Source organism: Blennius ocellaris, assembly GCF_963422515.1.
Source record: "Blennius ocellaris genome assembly, chromosome: 16".
NCBI classification, from domain to species: domain Eukaryota; kingdom Metazoa; phylum Chordata; class Actinopteri; order Blenniiformes; family Blenniidae; genus Blennius; species Blennius ocellaris.
The window spans coordinates 14871550-14895443 of NC_137665.1; the positions used below are offsets into that span (position 1 = coordinate 14871550).

The 23894-nt window shown below is 43.2% G+C and overlaps 1 protein-coding gene across 1 annotated transcript in view; it reads left to right on the top strand.

The window, feature by feature from the left end:
• The window catches only part of LOC308141775 (inactive phospholipase C-like protein 2), a 70570-nt gene that overhangs the window by 25146 nt on the left and 21530 nt on the right, over positions 1–23894 (top strand). The window contains exon 2 of the mRNA XM_080511990.1: positions 14654–17140. Coding sequence (XP_080368116.1) covers positions 14654–17140 — 2487 coding nt within the window. The remainder of the gene's footprint in view (positions 1–14653; positions 17141–23894) is intronic.

Sequence of the window (23894 nt, forward strand, 5' to 3'; positions counted from 1 at the left end):
AACACAGCGTCAGAAGCTTTAAAATCAAACGAAATGTTCTAAACTCTACTAAATTCAATGCAAACATAAGATGCAGTAGATTTGGCAAAACTTTACAACTGGGCCCACTATTTTAAAAACAATGTCTGTTTACATGGAAATGGCAGAAACGCTGAAAATGGTGTAGTTGGCATGCCAGGCGATGAATTGGCGCTGTTGGTTGTTTTAGTAATGAAGCAACACACACATGCAGGCAAATACGCTATAAACATAAAGTACACAGACATTCGTGTGGACAGACGATGAAGTGGAATCACATTGAAGTGGTTGTATATGTATATATATGTATATCGTTGTCATAGTCCATTTACTCGCTCATGTGCAGAAGACATACTTACTACAACCGTGGTGCACATGCACAGTCTCATTTCAGAAAAGTTCAGTTTTCCTCCGTTTCCATGGAGATTGAGTCGGGAGTGTTTTCAAAAATAATCATTTTCAGTGGCTCCGAGCACTATTGTCATGTAAACAGACATTTAAATTTCAACCAAAGTTTTTCTTTTTCACTTGAAAATGTTGTGTAACATGGACCCGAACATGTTCATAATCCTTTTTGGGTGAAAAGTAGTAAAAACTCTTTTTTTTTTTTTTTTTTTCATGACAGTTGTAGATTGCAACTTTGAGTGGTTTGATTCCCGCTCTCCTGCAGTGTTGTTAGTCCTGTAAAGCCTCCTGCTCCACACCAAGCCCGTACTGTACTGGGGAGCAGAGCTGAGCTGGCGTCGCTGCTGTGTGTAATGAGTGTAGTAAATCAGACAGGATGCTCTCGGATGCAGCATGTTAAATCACAATGAGCTCTTTGTACAGGAAGTGACAAAGAAGCCTCCAAGACTACCGCCGAGTGATCGAGCAACCTCTGGCAAATATCGCAGGGGTTGGGGAAATGAGAGAAATAAAAAAGAAATAAAATGAAATAAATGGCCATATTTAGCTCTGTTCTCTGTTTAGGGAGGACAGGAGGTTGGAGGAGGTTGTTGTGAATAGCAGATGAATAAAAGGAGAGTCCAGTTGATGCATGCACTCGACTGGGCTCAAATAATGCAATATAAGTTCAGCAGCTGGTGAACATTTCTCATTGCACTGTATACGTATTGATTTCTCTCTCTCTCTCTCTCTCTCTCGCTCTCTCTCGCTCTCTCTCGCTCTCTTTAATTTTCTCTCGGGGCTGAGGGATAACTAGTTAATCTATTCCTATAAATGCAGGAACTTTGTGTTGTGTTTCTCCTGCTGCAGTCCCCTTCTGAAGCCCTCCACAGCTGCTGTGACCCTGGTTCCCTCTCTCTCTTTGCCCTTGTAACACCCACACATTCCAGCCTGATGTGTCAAAGCAGCCACTCTACAGTGGGATTTTTATTTTCCTTTGTGAAGGACATAGAGCACCATAGCGTGTATTCTTCCCTCTATAATTAAACGCGTGCCCGACAAAAGCCTTTGTTGTCCTTAGAGAGATGTGAGTAACAAAAGACTTCCGTCGTTGAAGTACCGCTCTTGATTTCCTTTTCAATGTCCCCGGAGAACCAACATATGTGTTTTTCAAGAAAATGATGTCAACAAAGATATAATAGTAGTGATGAAGTTTTCCTCCGACAAGCCTTGAGTTCTCCGCAGAGAACAGCAATGACAGGGACCGGCGTGGAGTCCGGGAAGGACCCTCCCTTAAAACTCTGATGTGGTTCTGCTGCCAGACGCTACTGCTTCTGTTGCTGCTCGTGGCGGGTTTACAAGGTGCCTCTTGCCCTGCGGAGAGCCGTAAAGTCAACCACATGAAGAGATAAGACAACAGACGGCAGAAATAGCCCAATGGTAATTACCAAACTCGTTTTGGGTGTCTCCCCGCTGGATTTCCGTCGTGTGCTGTTGGAATTCACATCCAAGACAGATTTAGCAAATAGATTTCACCATCTAAATGCACTACCTATAAAAAAGGAACCACATCTGTAAGTAAAGGGAAACTGACACAGTCATGAAATATATATAAGATAACTGTTAGGGAAGCACATTGAGATGGCGATCACGATGGACCCCAGTTCAGAGGGTCTTTGTGGGCGATACACTCAGGAAATTGGATTCTGCATTCTGTTAAGCAGTAGTTTTTCATACCGAAAGTCTCCCGAGCCGTTGCATTGCATGAGATTATGTACAATGTGTTGATTGTTTTGAGCCGAGTGCATCTTCCATGCGCAGAATAATAATCTTCCAGGGCTGCGTGATGAATTACGCCCCATTGCGGCTGACAACGTGTAGAATTTGCTTTCGGTCAAGATGGCCGATGAGATGACCTTGTTACCTTTCTACGGTAACCTTCACGTATTCATCTGCAATGATAGATCTTTGCCAGGAGCCTCGGTGGCCTTTGGTAAAAAAACCGGGCCGGCTTGTATCAAGGCCTGATTATCAGCGTGACAGTTTTTTTTTTTTTTTTTTTTTTTGCATTCTCATCATATTCACCTCCCTTCCTGCTGTTCAGTTATCGCCCAGGGAATCCTGACTCCCCTTTTTCTCCGTAAAGAAGTGAGGCCATACCTAAAAATAGGAACCACAGATCTCCCCGTTCTTCCCCCTGCATATCAACAGCCTTCTTTCATGATGTAAGAGACCCTTAGAGTTTCATTCACGTGTCTCCTCATGATGCCGGCCCGACATGACGATCAGTCCACTGCGCCAGTGCAGCGTAGCCTGTCGTGTTGTCGCCCTCCCAGTCCGTCTATCCAGCCATACACAGAGGTCACCTTCATCCAGAGCTCCTCTGCATAGAGGACACATTGAACCGCTTCCCATGTCCTCTACCCTCCTTTCAAAGTGCATTTACACAAATGCACAGGCTTCCGCTCATGTCCTACATTTGTCTGCACGACTGGGAGGAAAACCAATCGAAACTGTTGTTTATCTCTGCAGCAACAACAGCGGATGAACCTCACCTTACTAGATATTGCAGGTAAAGCCAGATATATACGTGTATTTCGTGAAGCCCTGAATATATCCAGGCCTAGTGGTGACTGTAACATTTCATTATTTGGGATTATTTTATTATATTATCATATAACTGTAAAAAAGTCGAGGAATAAGTGATATGTGCGTCTTTCACCACCACAAAGAATGTTAGATGTGCTTAGTGAAGCTAATCAGTTATGTATATTTGTGTTTGTCTAAAATGAGGCGAGCGGGTCGATGCTCTGTAAGAAGGCTCATCACCCTGCAGATCAAAGATACATGGGTTTAGATACCAAGCCAGCTTTTCTTTTTTTTTCTTTTTTTCTTCTTCCACAAGACCTGGAACAGTCCATGAGTCGATTTGCCAGCCTCTTGACGAGACAGAAGGAGCCGAGCCAAGGATCAGGCTCACAGGGATTATTTATAGAGTTGAGTGGGCTTCACGGACGCAGGCGTGGAATGTGTCAGAAAGAAAATGCATCATTGATCAAAGCCTGCGCAGAGACTTGGTTTTATTTTTTGCCAAACACGGATGGAAAGTTAAGGGGGGGGGTGGAAGAAAACAATAGCATTTACTAAGGCTCCATGTGCGCAGTGCTATAGTGAGCCTGCCTGCTTCTCCTCTACCCACACAGAGTCCTCTGCACCTACGCAGGTGACCGGACTTCACTGAACACTTGCCAATTTTAGCCTCCTCCTGCTCTTTCTCTACTCCAGCATCTAAATAGCTTCACAGCTTGAGGTGTTTTAAAATACAGTCGAAGTGGGTGTTTGGACAGTGACTGTGCTGCACTTGGAGGCAGGTACGTACCCCCACAGAGTGAGTGTGTGTGTGTGTGTGTGTGTGCGCGTGTGCGTGTGTGCGTGTGTGCGTGCGTGCGTGCGTGCGTGCGTGCGTGCGTGCGTGCGCGCGGCTTCGTTCACATAAAGTTTTCAAGTGAAAACGCAACTACCAAGGTGGAATTTTTTGAAAACGCTCCGACTCCGGGGAGGAACATGTAAAATGCAGTATTTTGAAAATGCACGTGGCCCATGTCGGCGTCAACAACGCTGCTACTGTGCATGTTTACTACAGCTGTCGTGCATTATTCTTCTGCACATGCATGAGTAGATGGTCAATAACAACAAAAGCGTGTCATGACTCCCAGTTCATTTTCTCCTGGATGATTTCCTAGTTGAAGTTAATGCAAATCCGTCATCAGTCCATACAAATATCCATGTACCTGTCCCAATAATCTGGCGGTACCCAACAAGTCTCATTGTTACCTAAGGTCACATGCAAATTTTGATGTGGGAAATTCACACTAAAGCTTTTGTCCTTTTGGGATTTATAGGCAATGAAAGCATTATTATTTAGTTTAGTTTTGTTTTGCTTTTTTTGAAATGGAAATAGAATTCATTCCACTTTTCCCATCAGTAATGAATACTTAACGTGTCTCTGCTCCTGTTCCGGCATTGCTCATGGAACCCCCCCCCCAAGGAGTTTCTTTCCAGCGTGCTCCTTATAAAAGAGGTGAATACAAACGGAGAATCTCTCTCAAGGACAGGCTACGAGCTGTGGTGCTGTTTGTAAATTTCTGTTTCCCAGTCTGTGAACATCATGAGGCCCATCTTCCAGAGGACATTGCCGCATGTTTCTCTGTCTTATTCCTCACCCCTCTTCTGTTCTGTTCAGGGAGTTACAGGACTGGGGGGGGGGGGTGAAGTGAGATGTAAGGAGGGTAGAGGAGAGTATCGGAGTCGTCCTGTGCTGCTGCAGTAGCAGCACAGCTCTCTGGTGGCAGGAAGGTACACTTTTCCTCGCCAATCGCTGCAATGCAGATGGCAGTCAAGGTTATGCTGCACGGCCACGTTGACGGGTTGAAATATCGAGGATACCAGGCCAGACTGTCCAAGAGACTGCAAGTGCACTTTGGGAATCTCGTGGCCTGGTTGCCCTGTCGTGGTTTGATATATATATATATATATATATATATATATATATATATATATAGCTTAAGGACCTTCATGATCAGAATTCTCCCCCTCCAACCCTTTCAAATATAACTGGGGCTCAGATTAGCCTATTTTGTTTCTCTCCGGATTACACAGATAACGTCTCTTATTTCGGCCCCTCCTGCAGACCTGCTTGTAATCTTTTGGCTGGATGTCATTTCGACCCTGCATTGTATCTTACGAGGAAGGGAAATACCATGGATGTACGTGGCACGGGACTGGCAGGGTGACATTTGTTGTTATTCAGCCTCCAGCTCGTCCTCAGCTTTCTCTGTCTGGGTGTGATAAACATGTCACTCTCAGCCAAACTGCAACGCCGAGTACTGAAGGCTGCATGCGGTCAGTGCTTCAGTGCAAAAGTTTGCCTTGATGTGGATCAGGCCTCATTTGGTAGCACTGCACTGGAAAGCCACTGCAGCATTCTCACTTCCCATTTCAAAAGCGAGCAGACACACTCGGAAGAAACATAAGAGGACGGGCAAATTTCCACATCCTGTGTGAGCATTTACCCAAAAGAATTCTTCTGGCTTCCCCTTTCTGTTGCGCCCGAGGCTCCGGCAGACAATTCATTGTGAGCAGGTTCACAACAGCTGCCTCTGTCAGATATTATAGAGGAAGTGATAGATCATTTCCCACAGGGTGGAAACATTCACCACACCACTGGCGTGACCTTAGTCGCGTCCCAGTATCAATCTAATCGTTTGATTGGTGGTATATGAAGATAGATGTTCAGAGCCATACAGAAAACCAGACTTAATTAAAGAGCCTAATCAATCGAAGGAGATACATTAATGATTAAGGGACATAAGGATGTGCAGTAGGAAAAAATAAAAAAAGGAGGGGACGGATGACGAGACCAAGGTGTCAACAGGCTCGTGTCAACTGTTATCCTTTCACTGGCCATTGTCAACACACATTCACGCCACACACTCTCCCTCACATCCTCCTCATCTTTGGCAAACACAGCTTAGATCCGGTGCCTGTGGCTGAAAACCATTTGGGGAAAATGAGAAAACACTGTGGTAGTGAATGTAATGAGAGGAATACATTGAGATGAGACAACACTCTTTAATTAATGCAATGCCGACCACGGGGGCCTACTAAACATAGTTATTTCTGATAGATGTAGGTGAGCCCAACAGCAGTTAGCTTCAGGGGCACAGCGCTCACTTTGTCAAGATAAGGCTGTTAATGGGCCGGAGCGCTCCAACTCCACGTTTCTAAGAGTTTATGATTTCCTTGTGTTTGATGTTAGCAATGTAAAAACAAAATAAGACTGGAATTACTCAACTAAAAAAGCATGATAAAAGCCTCCGACTCCTTCAGGGAATCTGTCCTCTCACATAAAGTTCTCTTTATAGCCTTTTCCATTCACAGGAAGAGACTCGTTCAATAAAAGGGAAACAGTCTACTTAAATTCTGTGGTCTCAACTGTGCAGCAAAGTAATTACCAAATAGGTAATCTGCTATAATAAGCTTTTGTGAACATTGGCTCTTTATAAACTTATGTCATCATTACATCAATATGCAAGAGCCACTGGGGCTGATTTGATGTTTCTGATGTTTTAGACGATGGTCTATACTGGACAACAACTTAAAGTTCCATATTATGAAATTCCTAAATGCCTTACTGTGTCATTAATTGCAAATAATGTTGTAGAATTTACTGATAATGTGTACTTTCTTACAGGTTCTGAACACTTTAAAAAATCACAGGTGTTACTTCAGTAGTTTTCTTAACGACGCTTGAAGGAAACAGATTTACGAACTAATGACAGCAGCAACAAAATAGCTGTGATAAACTAGCATCATGCTGCCAGAATAAAATATGTCTTATAAAGCGAAGGTATCATTTATGGCAGACGACAACTGCTGCACAGGTGTTGTGGAGGCAGACTAACTATACCCAATAATACTCCGATTAAACTCTTACATAATATTAGACTTGAGTGAAATAAGAAGTATTATGACAAGACTTAGGCCCCATTTACATGACAACCTTTTCAAGCATGGATATGTGCCGATATCCACATTTTATATACTAAGATTTGCCAATACTGATATAATCTACCTATGCCTCTGATGCAGTACTTAATACTGACAACATTAATTTGCAATTAATTCATGGTTTTGTCATTTGCTGTTGTTTTGTAGCAGCTCCAGACCAAAATAAGAAAACTAACGCAATTTACAGGTATTATTTTTTTGTAACATTTTTAAAGGCAAAACTGTTAACGCTTTCTTTAATACACTCAGAACATTTTGACAATAACTAATTGTAATCGTTATTCATTTGTGGTTTGTCCGTGGATGATCTTGGACCTTAGATTAAATTGACCACGGCGTCATCTCGCTTCTTGGAAGGATAAATGTGTCCATTTTACAAAGTCTCTATGGATTAGTGGCAAAACCTATGACAATTACTAACATGCAGAGAGGGCGTGAGCCGAGACTGACAACAGGCACCTCGCTGGGCAAAGACGAGAACTACCCACTCACAAGACTGGGGGGAGCTGCCAATAAAGAAATGTGATGTGACGCTGCATAAGGCACCGGTCTTTCTTTCATTCACAGCGACAGGCGTGCTCATGTGTACGCATGAACACACCTGAACGGCGCCGATGAAGAAGGTTCTGCAGAATATAATTGGCCCCATTGGTGGAGCGGGGCGATGGCGAGCATGAAAAAGCAGCTGGGGAGAGTGAGTTAGAGAAGCCACAGGAGAGCCTGCCATCGTGTGCATTCAAATGGGCGGCGAACCGAGATAGGTAAGATAAGTTTTACGGTTGAAGCGGACTGAATTGAGTCGTTTCACGATTGATAGTGGAAAGAAATACACTCTTGAACACAGAAGCTTAGATGTACCTGATCTGGTTGGCAGCGATTGGTGTTTTTTTTTTTTTTTTTCCTTTTTCTTTTTCTGTGGTTCCACAATTCAATAACATTGACCTCTCGACTCTCTGCGGGCCAGTAATTAGTCAAATTGTTTGGTGCTCTTTAGGCTGTTCTCTGGAGGATTTCCACCTATAAAAGCATGGAAAGTGGTAAAAGCTGAATGAGTTCTTTACATTCAAGGCACAGCGGTCGTTGTCCACAATGGATCACCTGAATGAAAATATAAATCCCTTTGTGTGCACACATTCAATTCAGGCATTTCCACATTCCCTCCCAGGCCTTGAAATTTCTCACCCGTTCACACATTATGTTCATGTTCTGCAAAACTCACGCCAAGATGGTGCAATGAATGGCATGATGTGCAGCGGATACTACGGCTGTGAGAATTTAGGCAGCAGCCGCCCACATGAGAGATTACTGTGACAAATGATGACAGGAATCACTTCTCTCCCCCGACGACTCTTTGCCATATTTGTCTTGCTAATTTCTCTCCATGTTTTCCCCACATTTTCTGTTTACAAAAAAAAAAAAAAAAAAAAATCATATTTGATTCGATGTGGTGTTGACATTCAGGTAACACGCCGAGTTATGTGGTTGTCAACATGTTGCCAAAGTATGAACGTTTATTTATTGTCGATGTCCCCCACCCCCCCGGTTTAGATTCACTATTTCCTACTTGATTACAGTTCTGCTCGGCTTCATTGACATTGAGGTTGCACAGCCCTGTTCAAACGTCTAATTAAATTAAATTAACATTAATGTAATTAAACGACTTCTTTTTCTCAATGTTTGTCACTTTCTCCTTTAATCGCACATACATCATCTTATGTAAGTCCACTGCTCGGCTCTGCCTTGTCATCTTTCCACATACTTTTAGGGAGTTTGTTAGAGTCTGAATGTTGTCCACCCTGAGCTCAGTGTGGCAGGATTGGGATGTCACATTCAATAAATGTCTTTGGATGGAGGGAAGAGGAGGCACTGGGGTGCTTTGGGGTAATTGTGGACAGCCGAGACCCGAGGAGGTGGACGGAAGCGGTTGTTTTGATGGTGACTTCTTACCTGTGTCATCTGAGTACACCAGGGCTCACTGAACTATGAAATCATTCAAGACAAAAGCCAGACCTCATGGATTCATCACATCAACTGCTTCTGCAAGGAGCAATGTTGCGTTTGATCTCTCTCACAAATCCCCTACTCTTAAAGAAGAGTACAAGAAAATGCTCTGTTAAAAAGATAACCTTATGACCATCAACAAGTGATTCATTACCTCTTTACCATGGTGCCTGGTACAAGCGAACAATTTGTGCAAGAAGGAAAACTAGAAAAGCGTAGTGATTTGAGCAGATTTGACCAAGGCCAAAATGTAATGGCCAGCCCGCATCAGAGCATCTCCAAAGTTTCAGCTCTTGTGGGGGCTTCCCGGTCTGTCATGGTCAGAATTTATCAAAGGCTGCCCAAATAAAGAAAAGTGGTCAATCGACAAAAGGTTGATGAATAACTAAAGTCGATTGGTGTATGTGGAGAGAGAAGGCTGACCTGTGTCATCCGATCAAACAGAGGATTTACCGTAACTCAGATTGCTGCAGAAGTTAGTTCTGGCCCGGTTTGTTGTGTATTTGACTCAATAACCCCCAGACTGGTCAGGGGGGGCCACGGCAACCACTGTCCACCTCCAAAACATCAACAATGAGTCATGAACATCACAACTGGACCACAAAGCAAAACAAGGTGTTCTGGTTTGATGACTAATGAATTCTCTGGTGACTGTGTTAACTGGAAAAAGAGGAACTTCCTAATTTGAAGCACATGGTCCTAATGTTATGGCTGATCAGTGTACACAGAAATATGTTTTGGCAGGTTTTTGTACTGTTGTTGTTTCCCAAATTGTGTAAATCATCACACTGCCATGTTTAGACAGGTAAGAGGAAGACAATCACAGACTTAAGCATCTGTTTGCTTTGACTACTACGGAGTGAAGTGTTTCACTGAGCACTGCGGTGGTGGTGCTTTACTTCCCGAAAACGGTTTCTGTCTATGTTTGCTAGTCCCGTGTTTGACATCTCGGTGTGTGCATTAGCAGCGTAATGAGGTTTTGCGGTGACTAGTTGTCTGCCAGAGTATATGCATGTAGACGGTGAGCGTTTGATCCTCAACGCACATGCAGGCCAACAGAATACACATACTGTGACTCACAGCGTGGAGAGCTCGTCATCTGGAGCTCGACTCTGCTCTGTCTTCACTCCCCATTACCCACGCCCCCCCCCCCGCCCGGTGCCTTATTCACTGGTTCTCATTGCGCACACACAAATGACACAGGAGCTCTGTGGGCGAGGGGAACTGAGCCGCGCCTGACTGCGTTCTGTGTAGCCTTTTTAGAGGTGAGATATGATAGGAGCGAGTGGCAGGCTGCCAAGGCAGCCGCGATGAGGAGGTGGGATGGCCGGGGGTTTTGCTGGAATGGGGAGGAAGTGGGCTGTGGTCGTCAAAGAGGCAAAGCTTCCCACAGATTCCTCCTCCATGTGTTCAAGAGCAGGTCGAGTGGCTCGGCAGTTTTGTCATTCCCATATATGACGGATCGAGTTGCTGACACATTGCACTCTTTTTGGGGCTTTCGCTACAGTGCTGCATTGTGGGAGTTTCAGTTTGTACTTTGATAGTATAATTGTTGACACATGCACAAACACATTATGTCTTTATGCATCATGTACGGACAACATTGCTTTACATTCATTCCCAGTAAACTCGCTCTAAACCAGGGATGTCAGACATAAGGCCTGTGGGCTGAAACTGGCTCTCAAGAGGCTGCAGTTCAGCCAAACCACCAAACAAATGGAAAAAATATATACTTTTTTAGCAATTTGTTTACGATTAGCGGACACAACACATCAGTAAGACCTGAGATATCAGTGACGCTGCCATGACAGATATCTACCTCATTGCGAAAAAGCAAGCCGGGATTAGCCTCAAAGCCATGCTGTTAGGGTGAGTTTCTACAAACACCCAAATGCAACAGCTATAGGAGACATTTTATTAAACATTTTTCTGTATTTTGGACCAGAATGTTTCATTAAAATTGATTTTATGTTGAAATTGTAGTAATTTCCAAAGTAATTGTTTGGTCATCTGACAAAAAACAAAACATTTTCATTATGTATACTCCTCACCACAACAAAGAAAAAACTTTAAAAGTTTAAATTTCAAGGTTATTATGACACTATTTTACCAGTCCGGCCCAGTCAAAATGAAATTAGGCTATTTCTGGCCCCTGAACTAAAATGTGTTTTACAATCCTGTTCTAAACCCAACCTCAGCTACAACTGATTGAACCTCAACTTCAACTGAACTGCAGTCTGAGCCTGAAACTCCACCTTGAACTCTGTTGATTTCCCTCTTCTATACCTCCATTGTCTTCCCCATGGTGACATGAGTCCTAATGGATTAGTGTGTGATCAGGTTTGGGTCCCGACTAGTACATACACACACACACACACACACACACACACACACACACACACTGAAGCAGGCATTTAGTCTGTGTGATGGCGTTCGATGCCAGGAATCACAACAGAATGGAAAACTCAGCACATCGTCACAATTGGAATGCACAGATAAGATGCCTACATCAATATTAGCTTCAGGAGTTATTGTTTTGCCATGCTGTATTCAGCAGGGGACTGGATCATAATGGGCAACCCGAGAGCTGCTGCTGTTGCTACCTTTGAGCTGAGGGCTTGTTGCATTAATTGATTCCCTGGAGTTAAGTTCCGCATGTTGCGCCTTGTATTGTGGCCACTGACGGGGAGTGAAGGCCCTGACAGGTACGAGGCAGATTATGGCAAACCGCTGCCCTTCAGAGGATGGTGGAGGACTCATGTCCCAGCCTCCCCGTCCCCAGCAACTTCGCCCTTCCATCAGGAAGTGTTTGACCCAGCCGGCAGCGGCCAGTGTCCCCATGGGAAAAATAAACCGGGGGGTTGGGGGTGTGGAAAGCTACCGAAATACCCCTGTATCTCCGTTGCAACAGACACTCAAGCCATGAGCACTTAAGTGCACACACATAAACAGAAATACTGACATCTCTACTAGGAAAGGCCCAAGGGGCTGTGAAAAACTGGCGTGAGAGAGAGACAGAAAAAGAATGTCCAACCATCCATCTTGTGTAGCTGCTTTATTCAGATGAGAATTCGAAAGAGCTGGAACCTTTTCTGGCTGTGAAAGGCATGGTCGCCCCTGTCCAGGACAAATAAGAGATGCTCTGATAAGAGATAGAAATTATACTTTTGTTTTTTTAAAGATAACCCCAAAATGTTACTGTTCTTAAAATTAAGATTGATATTATTTTGGCGTCTACTTTTCTGTGCCTTTATGCAATCCATGATATTGACATGACTTCATGAACTGGGTGGGGACTTTTTCCTTCTGGCATTTTATTCCAGTAAAGAGAATCAGTTTTTACTTGTGAACTAACTATGAGACGTTTTCTGAGGAATTGCACGTGGTCCCGTCGGGCTGTCCGTATAATTGTAACAGCATGTTAATGGCACACCTGGCTGCTCTTACACCCTTTGACCTTCTTGGGCTGAAGCACTTCCCCAGAAGAGGAATGGAAACAATCAAACAGATCCTCACTCTGTGAACAACTTGCTCAGTCTGTTTTCATTCTCACTCCCCCCACTCCCTATAGATGTCCATCTGTTTGATTTTGTAAATAGCTGCAGAAGTGTAAACTCATGGAGAGACTTGTTCGATATAACTTGTTGTCATACGAGATGAAAGACGGAGACTGGCGAGTTGAAGACAATGACATTTGTGTTGAAGTACGAGCTCTTCGTCATGGCCTCCAGATTCAATTCCCACCTTTGCTGCGATGGCTGAGGGGTGGAAGAGCTTTTGCAGGAAATGTAAGACAAAGAGAGATGAGGATGAAGTTAGTATCGGTTCTGTGGTCTGTTTAGAGCTCGTGGAATAGCTGACAGTCTCTTTTCACTCCAGAGTTATCTCTGTGAGAAACTTGGAATTGTGTAATCCCTCAGCTGAAACAACAGCACTGTCCTCACCCTCGCAGTCTTGGCAGGGCTGTATGCTTTGCCATGTGCCTGTGGGTTTTGGCACTTGCTCCAACGACGATTACATGCAAGTATTTCTCAAGGGGGAGAAAGTAAATGCTTTAATAGCTCTATTTTAACACATAGTGAGGAATCTTTGGACCTGGGTGGTCCGGCATCACAAAGCATCCTCCCTGGTGAAAGATTAGAAACCAGTGACAGGAATAACTAAAGTATTTTTAGTCACGTCGTCTCTATCTCTTTTTAGTTTTTCTTTTTTCTCGTTCAGAGTAACTACACATTTTGAAGTGGTGACACTGCCTGCTTGCGTGTCGGGATAAGAGATAGAGGTCGTAAAACAAGGGCAAAACCAGAGAGCGATGATCGTGTCATTTCCTCAGCTCTGCGTCAAATGGCTCTCATTAATCGTGATGAGTTGCCAAGCGTCATCTGCCAGTGGCCGTCAGCTGGAAGATGGATCGTCCTGAGGTGTTTCACTGTGTCTAGAGTTGGACCTTGCACAGGGGAGATCCATCAGAACTGTACACGCAATCAGTGATTTGAGCAGAATACAGGGGAAGCCCTGGGCCCCTATGTGCTTCTTAGCGCTCGCTTCAAAAAACAACAAAAAAAGAGATGTGAAACAAAGGTGACACCTGAACGTACCTGGTTTACGTTGAATAATATTGGAGGGGAAATTTACCTTATTCACTGACATGCCATTAAAAGAAGATACTTTGTGGCCTTTCAGTAAAGACACTCCTAAGCTTTTCTACTAATCCTTAATGGTGGATTGTGTGCAGGTTTGAAGTTCTGTTCTCAGCCATATGTATTATTCAACAACAATTTTTCCAAGCCAAGCCGTCTGCATTCAGGCTAAGTATCCAATCACAGCCCCGTGTGGACTCGGGGCACCACTGTCTGCCACCTTCTAGTGAGAAAAACACAGCTGAAAAATACAGAAGTTCAAATCGTGTCATTGCAGGTGGTGGAGCATCTGTTCAACAGCTTTCACCAGTTTGGCTTTTGTTTTGGTTACTGTCGTCGACCGTCCCTTCAGTTTCACAGTGAACCTGGCATAATTGGTTTGATAATAAGAAGTTACCCACAGGATGAATATTTAATCAGCAAAAATAAAATGCAGTTAAAAAAGGTAACTTGAGAGCAGTTTTGAAGCCCTTCACTTTATTTGTGAAATGAAACCAATGTGACTTGGGTCAAGATGAAAATAGTATCTGTACTTTTATACCCTGTCATTACTGCAAGCGGTCATGTTTTTAAAAGAGATTGACCTCATACAGTTGACCATACTCTCTAAAAGGAAAAATAAAACCCTCAGTTATCTTTACATGAAGTTATGTAATATACAACTCCAGTAGAATAATTACAAAAGCAGGTGGGTACTGGGAGTGAGCAAGCAATCATTTTTGTGACCACTGGCATGTCATAGGTATATTTTGGGCTGCATTTCTTTTTGCCATTTTAACATTCACATGTCAGACGGACTCTGCATGGTGCCTATCCACCACTGGGCACCATCTCTACTAGATGGACTTGGGCACAGCTGGCAGAGAAATATTCCTTCAACCAGTTGGTGACTTGGCCCATTAATATTCCCTCTTATGTTTGTGTGTGAAGGAGCTCGGTTTACTGAGGAAAGTTGTATTTCCTTGTATAATTATTTCTGGTATATCTTTGCCTTTTCTTACTCTTTTATTTCTTTCTCCCCCGCCCCTTTATCTTTGCAGGATGGTTCCAAACAGAGGCAAGTGAGGAAGAAAACGGTGTCCTTCAGCTCGATGCCAAGTGACCGTAAAATCAACAGCACAGCCGCTTGCATGGCCTTCATGATGGAGGGTTGTGAGATGAAGAAGGTGCGCTCTAACTCACGCATGTACAACCGCTACTTCCTGCTGGATCCAGACATGCACTGGCTGCGCTGGGAGCCATCCAAGAAAGATTCCGAGAAGGCCAAGCTGGAAATCAAGAGCATTAAGGAGGTTCGCTTGGGAAAGAAAACTCCTGTTCTGCGCAGCAATGGTCTTTCAGATCAGTTCCCAGATGAATGCGCCTTCTCAATTATTTATGGGGACAACTACGAGTCACTAGATTTGGTTGCCAGTACAGCTGATGTCGTCAGCACCTGGGTGATGGGACTGAGGTATCTGGTATCTTATGGCCGCCACACGGTGGACATGGTGGAACCCAGTCAACCGAGCCTACGGACATCTTGGATTGGCTCGGTGTTCGAGCTCGCCGACATGGAAAAAGGAGGACACATCGATCTATTCAGAGCCACGCAGATAATCAAAGGGCTCAACCCTGGGATGAAAGAGTCTCGGATAGAGCTCAAGTTTAAGGAACTGCAGAAAGCTAAGGACCAATATGGAGAAGCAATTAATATGGACACTTTTGTGGAGGCCTATTGTGAGCTCTGCACTCGGCCAGAGATTTTCTTTTTGCTGGTTCAATTCTCCAGTAACAAGGAGTATCTGGACAGTAAAGATCTGATGCTTTTTGTCGAGGTGGAGCAGGGTGTGGAAGGCGTAACTGAAGACATGTGCAGGGATATTGTCAAGAAATTTGAGCCATCTGCTGAAGGACGAGAGAGGGTCTACCTCACTATTGATGGCTTTACGCACTACCTCCTATCCTCCGAATGCCACATTTTTGACCCCCAGCACAAACGTGTGTGCCAGGATATGACCCAGCCTCTTTCCCATTACTACATCAACTCATCACACAATGCCTCCCTTCTAGAAGATCATTTCTGGGGTTCATCAGACATCAGCAGCTACATCAGAGCTCTAAGAATGGGGTGCCGCAGCATTGAGGTCATAGTATGGGACGGCCCTGATAATGAACCAGTGGTGTATGTCGGCAGCTCTGTTGCCTCGCAGTTGGCTTTCTCTAAAGTTCTGGACATCATAAACCAGTATGCTTTTGAAAGTTCTGAGTATCCCATGATTCTCTGCATGGTAACCCATTGCTGTATCCCCCAGCAGAGGGTTATGTCACAACATATGAAGAAGATTCTTGGGGACAAGCTCCACATTGAGCCTCCAAACAAAGAGGAAAACTACCTACCCTCTCCTGAAACTCTCAAAGGTAAAATTCTTGTCAAGGGTAAGAAGCTCCCGCCCAGCTGTGCAGATGCCGAAGGGGATGTGACAGATGAGGAGGAGGGCTTGGAAATGTCTCGAAGAGTGGGAGCTGATGACAGAGACCACCTGAATGGCTTGGGCTGTAAGAGACTCAGACTGTGCAGAGAACTATCTGATCTTGTATCTCTTTGCAAGTCGGTCCAGTTCAGGGACTTTGACATTTCTAAGAGAGAACAAAAATACTGGGAAATTTGCTCTTTCAATGAGGTGGATGCAAATAGGTTTGCCAATGAGTTCCCAGAGGAATTTGTCTGCTATAACAAGCGCTTCCTCTCCAGGGTATATCCTACGCCTATGAGGATTGATGCCAGCAACATGAACCCTCAAGACTTCTGGAAGTGTGGCTGCCAAATTGTGGCCATGAACTATCAGACACCAGGCCTGATGATGGACCTCAACCTGGGCTGGTTCAGGCAGAATGGCAACTGTGGTTATGTGTTGCGGCCAGCAATCATGAGAGAGGAGGTGTCCTACTTTAGTGCCAACGCTCGAGACTCCCTACCAGGAGTGTCTGCACAGCTTCTACACATCAAGGTCATCAGCGGTCAGAATCTGCCGAAGCCTCGGGGCTCTGCTGCCAAGGGTGACGTGGTGGAGCCCTACATATATGTGGAGATCCATGGCATCCCAGCTGATTGTGCTGAGCAAAGAACCAAGACTGTGTCCCAGAATGGTGACAACCCTATTTTTGATGAGAGTTTTGAATTCCAGATTAATTTACCAGAACTTGCAGTGCTGCGCTTTGTGGTTCTGGATGATGACTACATTGGAGATGAGTTTATTGGCCAATACACCATCCCATTTGAGTGCCTACAGCCAGGCTATAGACATGTCCCTCTACAATCGCTCACAGGAGAGTTTCTACCCAATACAACCCTGTTTGTTCATGTAGCCATCACTAACAGACGGGGTGGAGGAAAGGCACATAAGAGGGGCTTGTCTGTCAGGAAGGGTCGGAAGGCCCGGGAGTACACCACCACCAAGACAACAGGAATCAAAGTTGTGGACGAGCTTTTCCGAGCTTCCACCCAGCCCCTCAGGGAGGCCACAGACCTCAGAGAAAATGTCCAGGTAAGATAATTCTTTTCTAAAAGACATATGCACACATTTTCAAGAAACCAGTAATGATGAGCTTTGTGTTGGGCTGATTGCCACTAACGTACAAAATAAGAGCAATAGGCATATTAGGAGTTAGCCTGGCAGCACATGAGTTGGAACTTCTGTTTGTTCTTGTAATGAAACCACACACACATGCATGCAGAGAACTATACACTGTAAACATAACCAATAGTGAGTACACAAACATTCGTATGCACAAACAACCAAGTTGGATTGTTACTACAAGTGACAATCAACCATAAAACTTCCAAGAGATCATAAGAATATGGACTAGGAGTCACGTCAGACAGGGAGCCACTATAATTATTATTATGGTCTTTCTAGCTGTGCATGTGCAGTAGAACTATTTACTGCGAACGTGGTGCACATGTAAAGTATCAGTGTTGTGCTTTCCCCTGATTCCATAGAGACAGTTGGAGCATTTTCAAAAATGTGCATTTTCAGTGGCTCTGAATACTGTTGTCATGTTAACGGACACCCAAAATGCAAGGAAAGCTTTCCTTTTCCAATTGAACACGTTTATGTGATCTTTTATTCCAAGTCTTTAGCCACTTCTGAACATTTCTCTTTCTGTCATTCAGTTTTTATTTAAAACAAACATTCCATCTGAGTAGATTGGCTAATTAGTGTTTTATTTCCCTGGGGAGGACATGCAATATATAAAAAGTTTACACTTGCATGGACTACATTACTGATCTGTTCTTAAAAAAAAAACTGTAAAAAACTTGCTTCTGCACAACTCAAAATTATGTTTCTATATAGAAATGTGCCAATTACCACTTTTATTACTGACATTGCTATTGTTTTCAGTTGTATAAGTGGCTATATTGTGTTGGTATGTAAACAGTGCAACAGTAAACAATGCAATGACAAAGACAGCTGTCCTTGAATATGCTTAGCAGCCTTCTCATAACATCTTCTCCTTTGTTCTTACTGGATTCGTGGTTGCAGAATGAAATGGGATTATTCAGATCACAAAGTATTGACAAACTAACACGTTTGTGTATTGGAAAGAAACCAAAAGGCATAAAATGCACTTCTTTAAAGTAAAAATAACATTATTTCTATAGTACTGTTGTTCTGATCTAATCGTTTCTGATTAAATTTATTACACACGCTGTTGTGGATAGAGGCTTGTCACTAATTGCACTCTATTAATGTTGTAGAGGAGAACAGCCATAAAGTGACATTGCTGTACAATTATAAGGTTTATGAATAATGTAATCATTAATGAGACACAATTACTGCCCAGGGAAGAGGACTGGGTTGCTAGGCACTCAGCACACTACTTTCAAAATCCCCTGGATGAGCAAATGAAGACTTGTAACCAGGGTACATATTTCACTGACAATCAGCAGAAGAAGCCTTTGTATGCCTTTTTTTTATTTTTTTTTAGGCCGTGTGATGACTAAATCACACGATACAAAGCTTCTCTCTTTTTCTCAGTCCACAGATGCGAACGCGAGGAGAGCCAGCGAGCGCTTTACACGTTTTGGTTGTTTGGCTGTTACTTCACAATAGTGGCAGGCTCTTGTCTTCTATAGACAGCTTTCAAAGAAAGTCTTTGTATACTGTTGAAACGGCTCCATCAACATTATTCCGTCAACCAATGGAAGTGTTTTGTCACTAGAGTTGCTTCATGTGGAGGAAAACATTTCAGGGAAGGAAGAAGTTACAATTTATGTGATGCTACCTTGAAGAAAATGTCTAAGATTAAGTACTTTATGACAAGCCAATGCACTAAAGGTATTAGAAATAAGGGTGATGCATCAACTCAAATAGTAGCATTGCCAGTGTGTGACAGTGCTACTTTGGAACAAGTGGACAGATATAAATGACCCAGTTTCAAGCACTCATGTGCAAATATGCTGCTTAACAAAGTTACCAGCTTCAAACACAGTTCTGAAGAGCGACCAATGTGTTCCTCATTCAGATTCCCACTTTTAGCTATAAAAGAATACATTATAAATGTACACAAATGCATTTTGCTTATGCCGCCTAAAATGTGGTAGCATATACAAGTCATATTACTTATTGTACTCCTTGAAAGACCTTGATTAAAAACAATCGCATACATCGATCCATCATCAAAAATATTACACTGATATCTTGTATTACCAAGAATATAATTGGATGGGTTTACGTATGCTTCTCCAGGATATACTCGTGATTTATCCCTTAATTTGTATCCAGGCCATAAATACCGAGGTCTGCCTGTCTCCAGTGAGCAGTAACCTCAGTCTAATGGTACGGCAAACAAAAGACAGACCAAAGTAAATAAGCAGAGATGTGATTAGAGCTCCTCTGGCATGCTGTCATGCATTTTTCAGTTGGGTAAATGGGCACGCTCAAATAATTATTTTTCCTGTCCAAGAGCTCAACATGGGGGGGGGGGTATTTTTGTGCTCAGCAGGTGAAACTAAACCCATAATAGAGCAGGAGTCGACAAAAACTAGGAGTTTGAGGCCCCAACTCTCTCTCTTTGATTCTCAAATATGTGGTGAGGGTTGATTTGACTGTTGCACTGAAATATGTATTTTTTCATTTTAGTTTCATTTCTCCCTTAAACTCCCATTTGTACGTCAATGTTTACAAGAAACGGGAAGCGTTCATTGCGTTTTAGGTGTCCGTTCACACAACAACGGTGGCCAGAGCCACTGAAAATGCAACTTTTTGAAAACACTCCAAGGTGGAACTTCACGAAAATACTCCATCTCCATGGAAACAGGGGAAAACACAACTTTTCTGAAACGGTGCATGTCAAAAATTAATAGTTTTACCCTCCTCCTATTTCTTTTATCATGTTTTGTAATCAAAAATGACAGAATCATGCAAGAAAAGGCATCTTTCTGAGCCTTAGATAATTTTTCTGCCGCTGTGCCCTACTTTGAAGCTCTCTGGCGCCCCCCAGAGGAGGCCCACCCTTTGAAAAACACTGAGCATTCGTTTTATCCGGTTTATCAGTTAAAGCCTGGATGATTTCAGTAACAGTATGTATAAAAACAATTCTTCCAAACTAACCCATTTTCAATGTTTTGGTACTTTTTTATTTATCCTCACATTGTTGCTTCATTTGATAAACGAACAATTTGTCCTGATTAGGTTGTAAACGTAGCTGATAGAACACGCGGCTCCATGTGAAATTTACTGACATCAAGTAAACAGACAATCAGACATCTCTACTTTAGTAAAATTAAGTAACTGTTGGTAAATATTGAAATAATCCCAGGCGTGTGTTGCAGCATTGATCCTCGTCTGTGTTGTGATTCTTCTTTTGTAACAAAAAAAAAAGTCAGGTGATTGATTAAGAACTTATTATTATTTACTCTTGAGTTTATCCACCGCACTACACTGTCCACAGGTTTGAAATGTAAATTTGTCCTTTTGAAAAGAGGAGATCAGAGAAATAATGAAAGGTGAAGCCGAGATGAAGCCTCCAAAGAGGATAAATATAGGATCACGCAGTCTTCTTTTAAATGTAAAAACCCTCGATAATAGTGAAGGCTTGAAGCAGGCCGCCTGTGTGGAACCGTGGGTGTCAAGCTGAACGGGTCTGTGACCAACGACCTCAAGGCTTCGTCGTGATTTACGTCCCTGACTTGAAGCCAGTGTTGGATGTTAACCGAAGAAAAATGTCTCTTGTGCACAAACTCTCTCAAAAGTCCACATATCGTGGCGTACAACCTGAACCAACAGAGCAACTTTAGATGTCACTGTCAAAAACATTACTTTGCCTCGCTAAGCTCTTTTGAGACTCTTTTTACTCTCAAGCAGTGCAACTTCCAGGTGGTCTGCTTTGAATAATAAAGAAACGAGAAGTGCATTTGGGTAATAATACAGAGTGAGAGAATCTATGAGCGTTGGCCCGTGGGCAGATATGATAGGCTGCCATGTTTCATATGTTAGTCCAGGCAGCAGATCAATTATTTCTGTGGGAGACTTGAATAAAGTCCTTTTTTTTGAATAAAGTCCTGCACCTCATGAACTTTATTAAGCGTTGACGGAGCTGGAGCAGCGATGCCAAGCTGGAGTTTCTCTTTATTTTCCGAGATGTGTGCGCACTGCCCTCTGCACATTCACCCTGGCCTCAGTGCCGAGAGGAGACAGGAAAGAGGAGGACGGACAGAAAGAGGGGCAAACGGACAAAAGCAGTGTTGTAACCGGACACACGGACTCCCTCCATTTGGGGAATGTTGGAAGAGGAGTAAAGTGGGGGAAGGGACTAATTAAAAACACAAGCCCCTCATTTGGTTTTGTAACATCCCCGCTTCCAAACAATATGGCTTTTATTGCACGGCAATTATCAAGAAAACATTGAAGCATGTGGCCCCGTACGCACATGCAAGGAATTATACAATGCATAATGAATGCTAATAACTTCAGCTCCGACCACACTGAGGGGTAAGCACATGCACACACCATCGTAATCGCACAGTGGGTCTTAATCCAGAGCAGCAGAGCCGTCCCGCGTCCATTGTGCTGCCTTGTTTGCTGTTGCTCGGTAGTCCAGGAGGTTTTCACCGAGCGCAGCTCAGCATACAGATGCTGTGTCCCTCTGGCCACCTTCTTTGTCTGGAGGAAGCTCGGGCCTCATAGTGACAGCGTGTCCTCTAAGGTATGGCAATTTCTCTGGCCGCCTGGAGGTCTGGCCCCCAGAGACCGCCGGTTCCCACACTGCACAGTGCCGAGTGTGTGGACTGATTTCCTAATGCCGCCACCAGCCTCCTCCCTCTAAATAGTTTTAGTCCCTCTTAGTCGCCGTCTCTCATTTCTCACTCTGCCTCATGTGCTCTAACCACATTTTCTTGATGTTCAGGGGTTTTTTTTGTTTTTTTTCTGGTTTCGGCTCTCAATTCTGTAACCCACATGGCTCATTTGCACTCTCACCTCTGACCCTCTCTCTCGCTTACGATTTCTCTGCTTAAATTTCCATTAATGAAAGTTGCATATTCACAGAGACTGCAGAGATATTTAACCCAGATTTGCAGAAGCCATATAGGCTTCACAGAAGGCTGGATTAGGAACTGAACAGTGCGAAACTGAAAGCAGGTGAACCAGTTGGAAGTGGAGGTGTGTCGGTTCACTGTTTGCTTCACTGGTGCATATTTTAAAGAGCCTGATAGCCCCCGTTTATATTGGTCTCATGAGAAAATAGAAAACCTCTTCAAAAATAGCTCTCAATCTATCTGAACCTTTTGAAAATGCTGCTACTGCACATACCCACCACGGCCGTAGTAAATACTGTAATTTCCGGACTATAAGCCGCTACCTTTTCCACACGCTTTGAACCCTGCGGCTTATAAAATGATGTGGCTAATGTATGGATTTTTATGGGTGCTTCATGTCGCCACATTCTACTTCCGCATGTAGGTGCATGCTGTTTAGAGCCTCTTCTTCTCCAAAACTTGTTCTAAAAGTGATATTTCAGTAAAAAAAAAAATTTGTTTTTATATAGTGTGGCACAAGAGTCACGGTTTGATTCCAACCTCTTGAGGCCTTTCTGTGTTGAGTCTGCATTTTCCTCCAGAGCATGTTTGTCTTCCCCCTCAGTCCAAATACGTGTATTCTAGGTTAATGAAGGACTTTAAATCACAAACATGTGGTGTCTGTCTTTTCTCCATGGTTGACGGGCAACCTGTTTTCTGCAATCAACTTCAGCCTCTTAAAATATATAAAGTAGTTATAGATAATAGATAACGTAGTACACCTGTTCAGAATAGTGAGTGAAGAGAAACATTTTGTTTTGTTCTTATAACCATCCAAATCCTTTTTTTTTTTTTTTTACTTGATGCAAAACAAAACTTTTAAAAGAAAGCCAATGAAATAGTAACTGACAGCAGACACTTCTACCATGTGAAGATCAACATTTCTTTAGTCATCCATGTGGTCTTTCCTTCATATTAATAATGACTTCAGCTTGATTTTTGCAGTGCAAAAAGATAGTTTGACTCGGCCAGACAAAACCACTAAATATAAAGTGAGGAAAGACGAGGAAGAAAGTATTAAAGAAGTGATTATATTTAAGGCTGGAGTCAGTAGATTGGCAGGCTTGACTGAGCAGGCTGCCGTTATAGGAAATGGATTATTTTACACGACAAACACTCAGTGTTATCTTCTCTCGGCGCTGGTCTGACGGGAATATAGCAGTCCCCCTCATTAAATCTCCTCTCAAGGTCATCGGTAATTTGTGGTTCCAATATTTTTTATTCAGTCATTTTACTGGCCAAGAACAATATCTGTGAAGACATTTTCCTTATTCGGAAACATCGGAACTTTGATATTTTCTGTAAGGCTATAATGAAAATAGATTACACCACGGGTGAGCTAATAAGATAATAATAACAGATAATATTGCATCTGAATTTGAACTATCAGTCATGACAGTTGCAGGAGATACAAAAAGCCTTTGCCAGATATTTCACATTACTCAAGGGATTCAACATGAGAAGATCCATAGATTTCATTGCAGATCAATCCCAATAAGTATTTACAATGTGGTAGAAGCTCTGTGTGGGAGGGCTAATCCTCCCTCACAAACTGCTGAGTTACAGTGTGAGTGTTCGGGACACACGACAGCCGAGTGAATACAGAGTATTTATTTGCATTGATTTGTTTCTAGTGGAACACTTCACACTTAATTTTGATTAATGGTGCTTAACAGTTGAAAACAACAGGAAGTCCAGTCCAGTGCTGCCTCACAGAAACT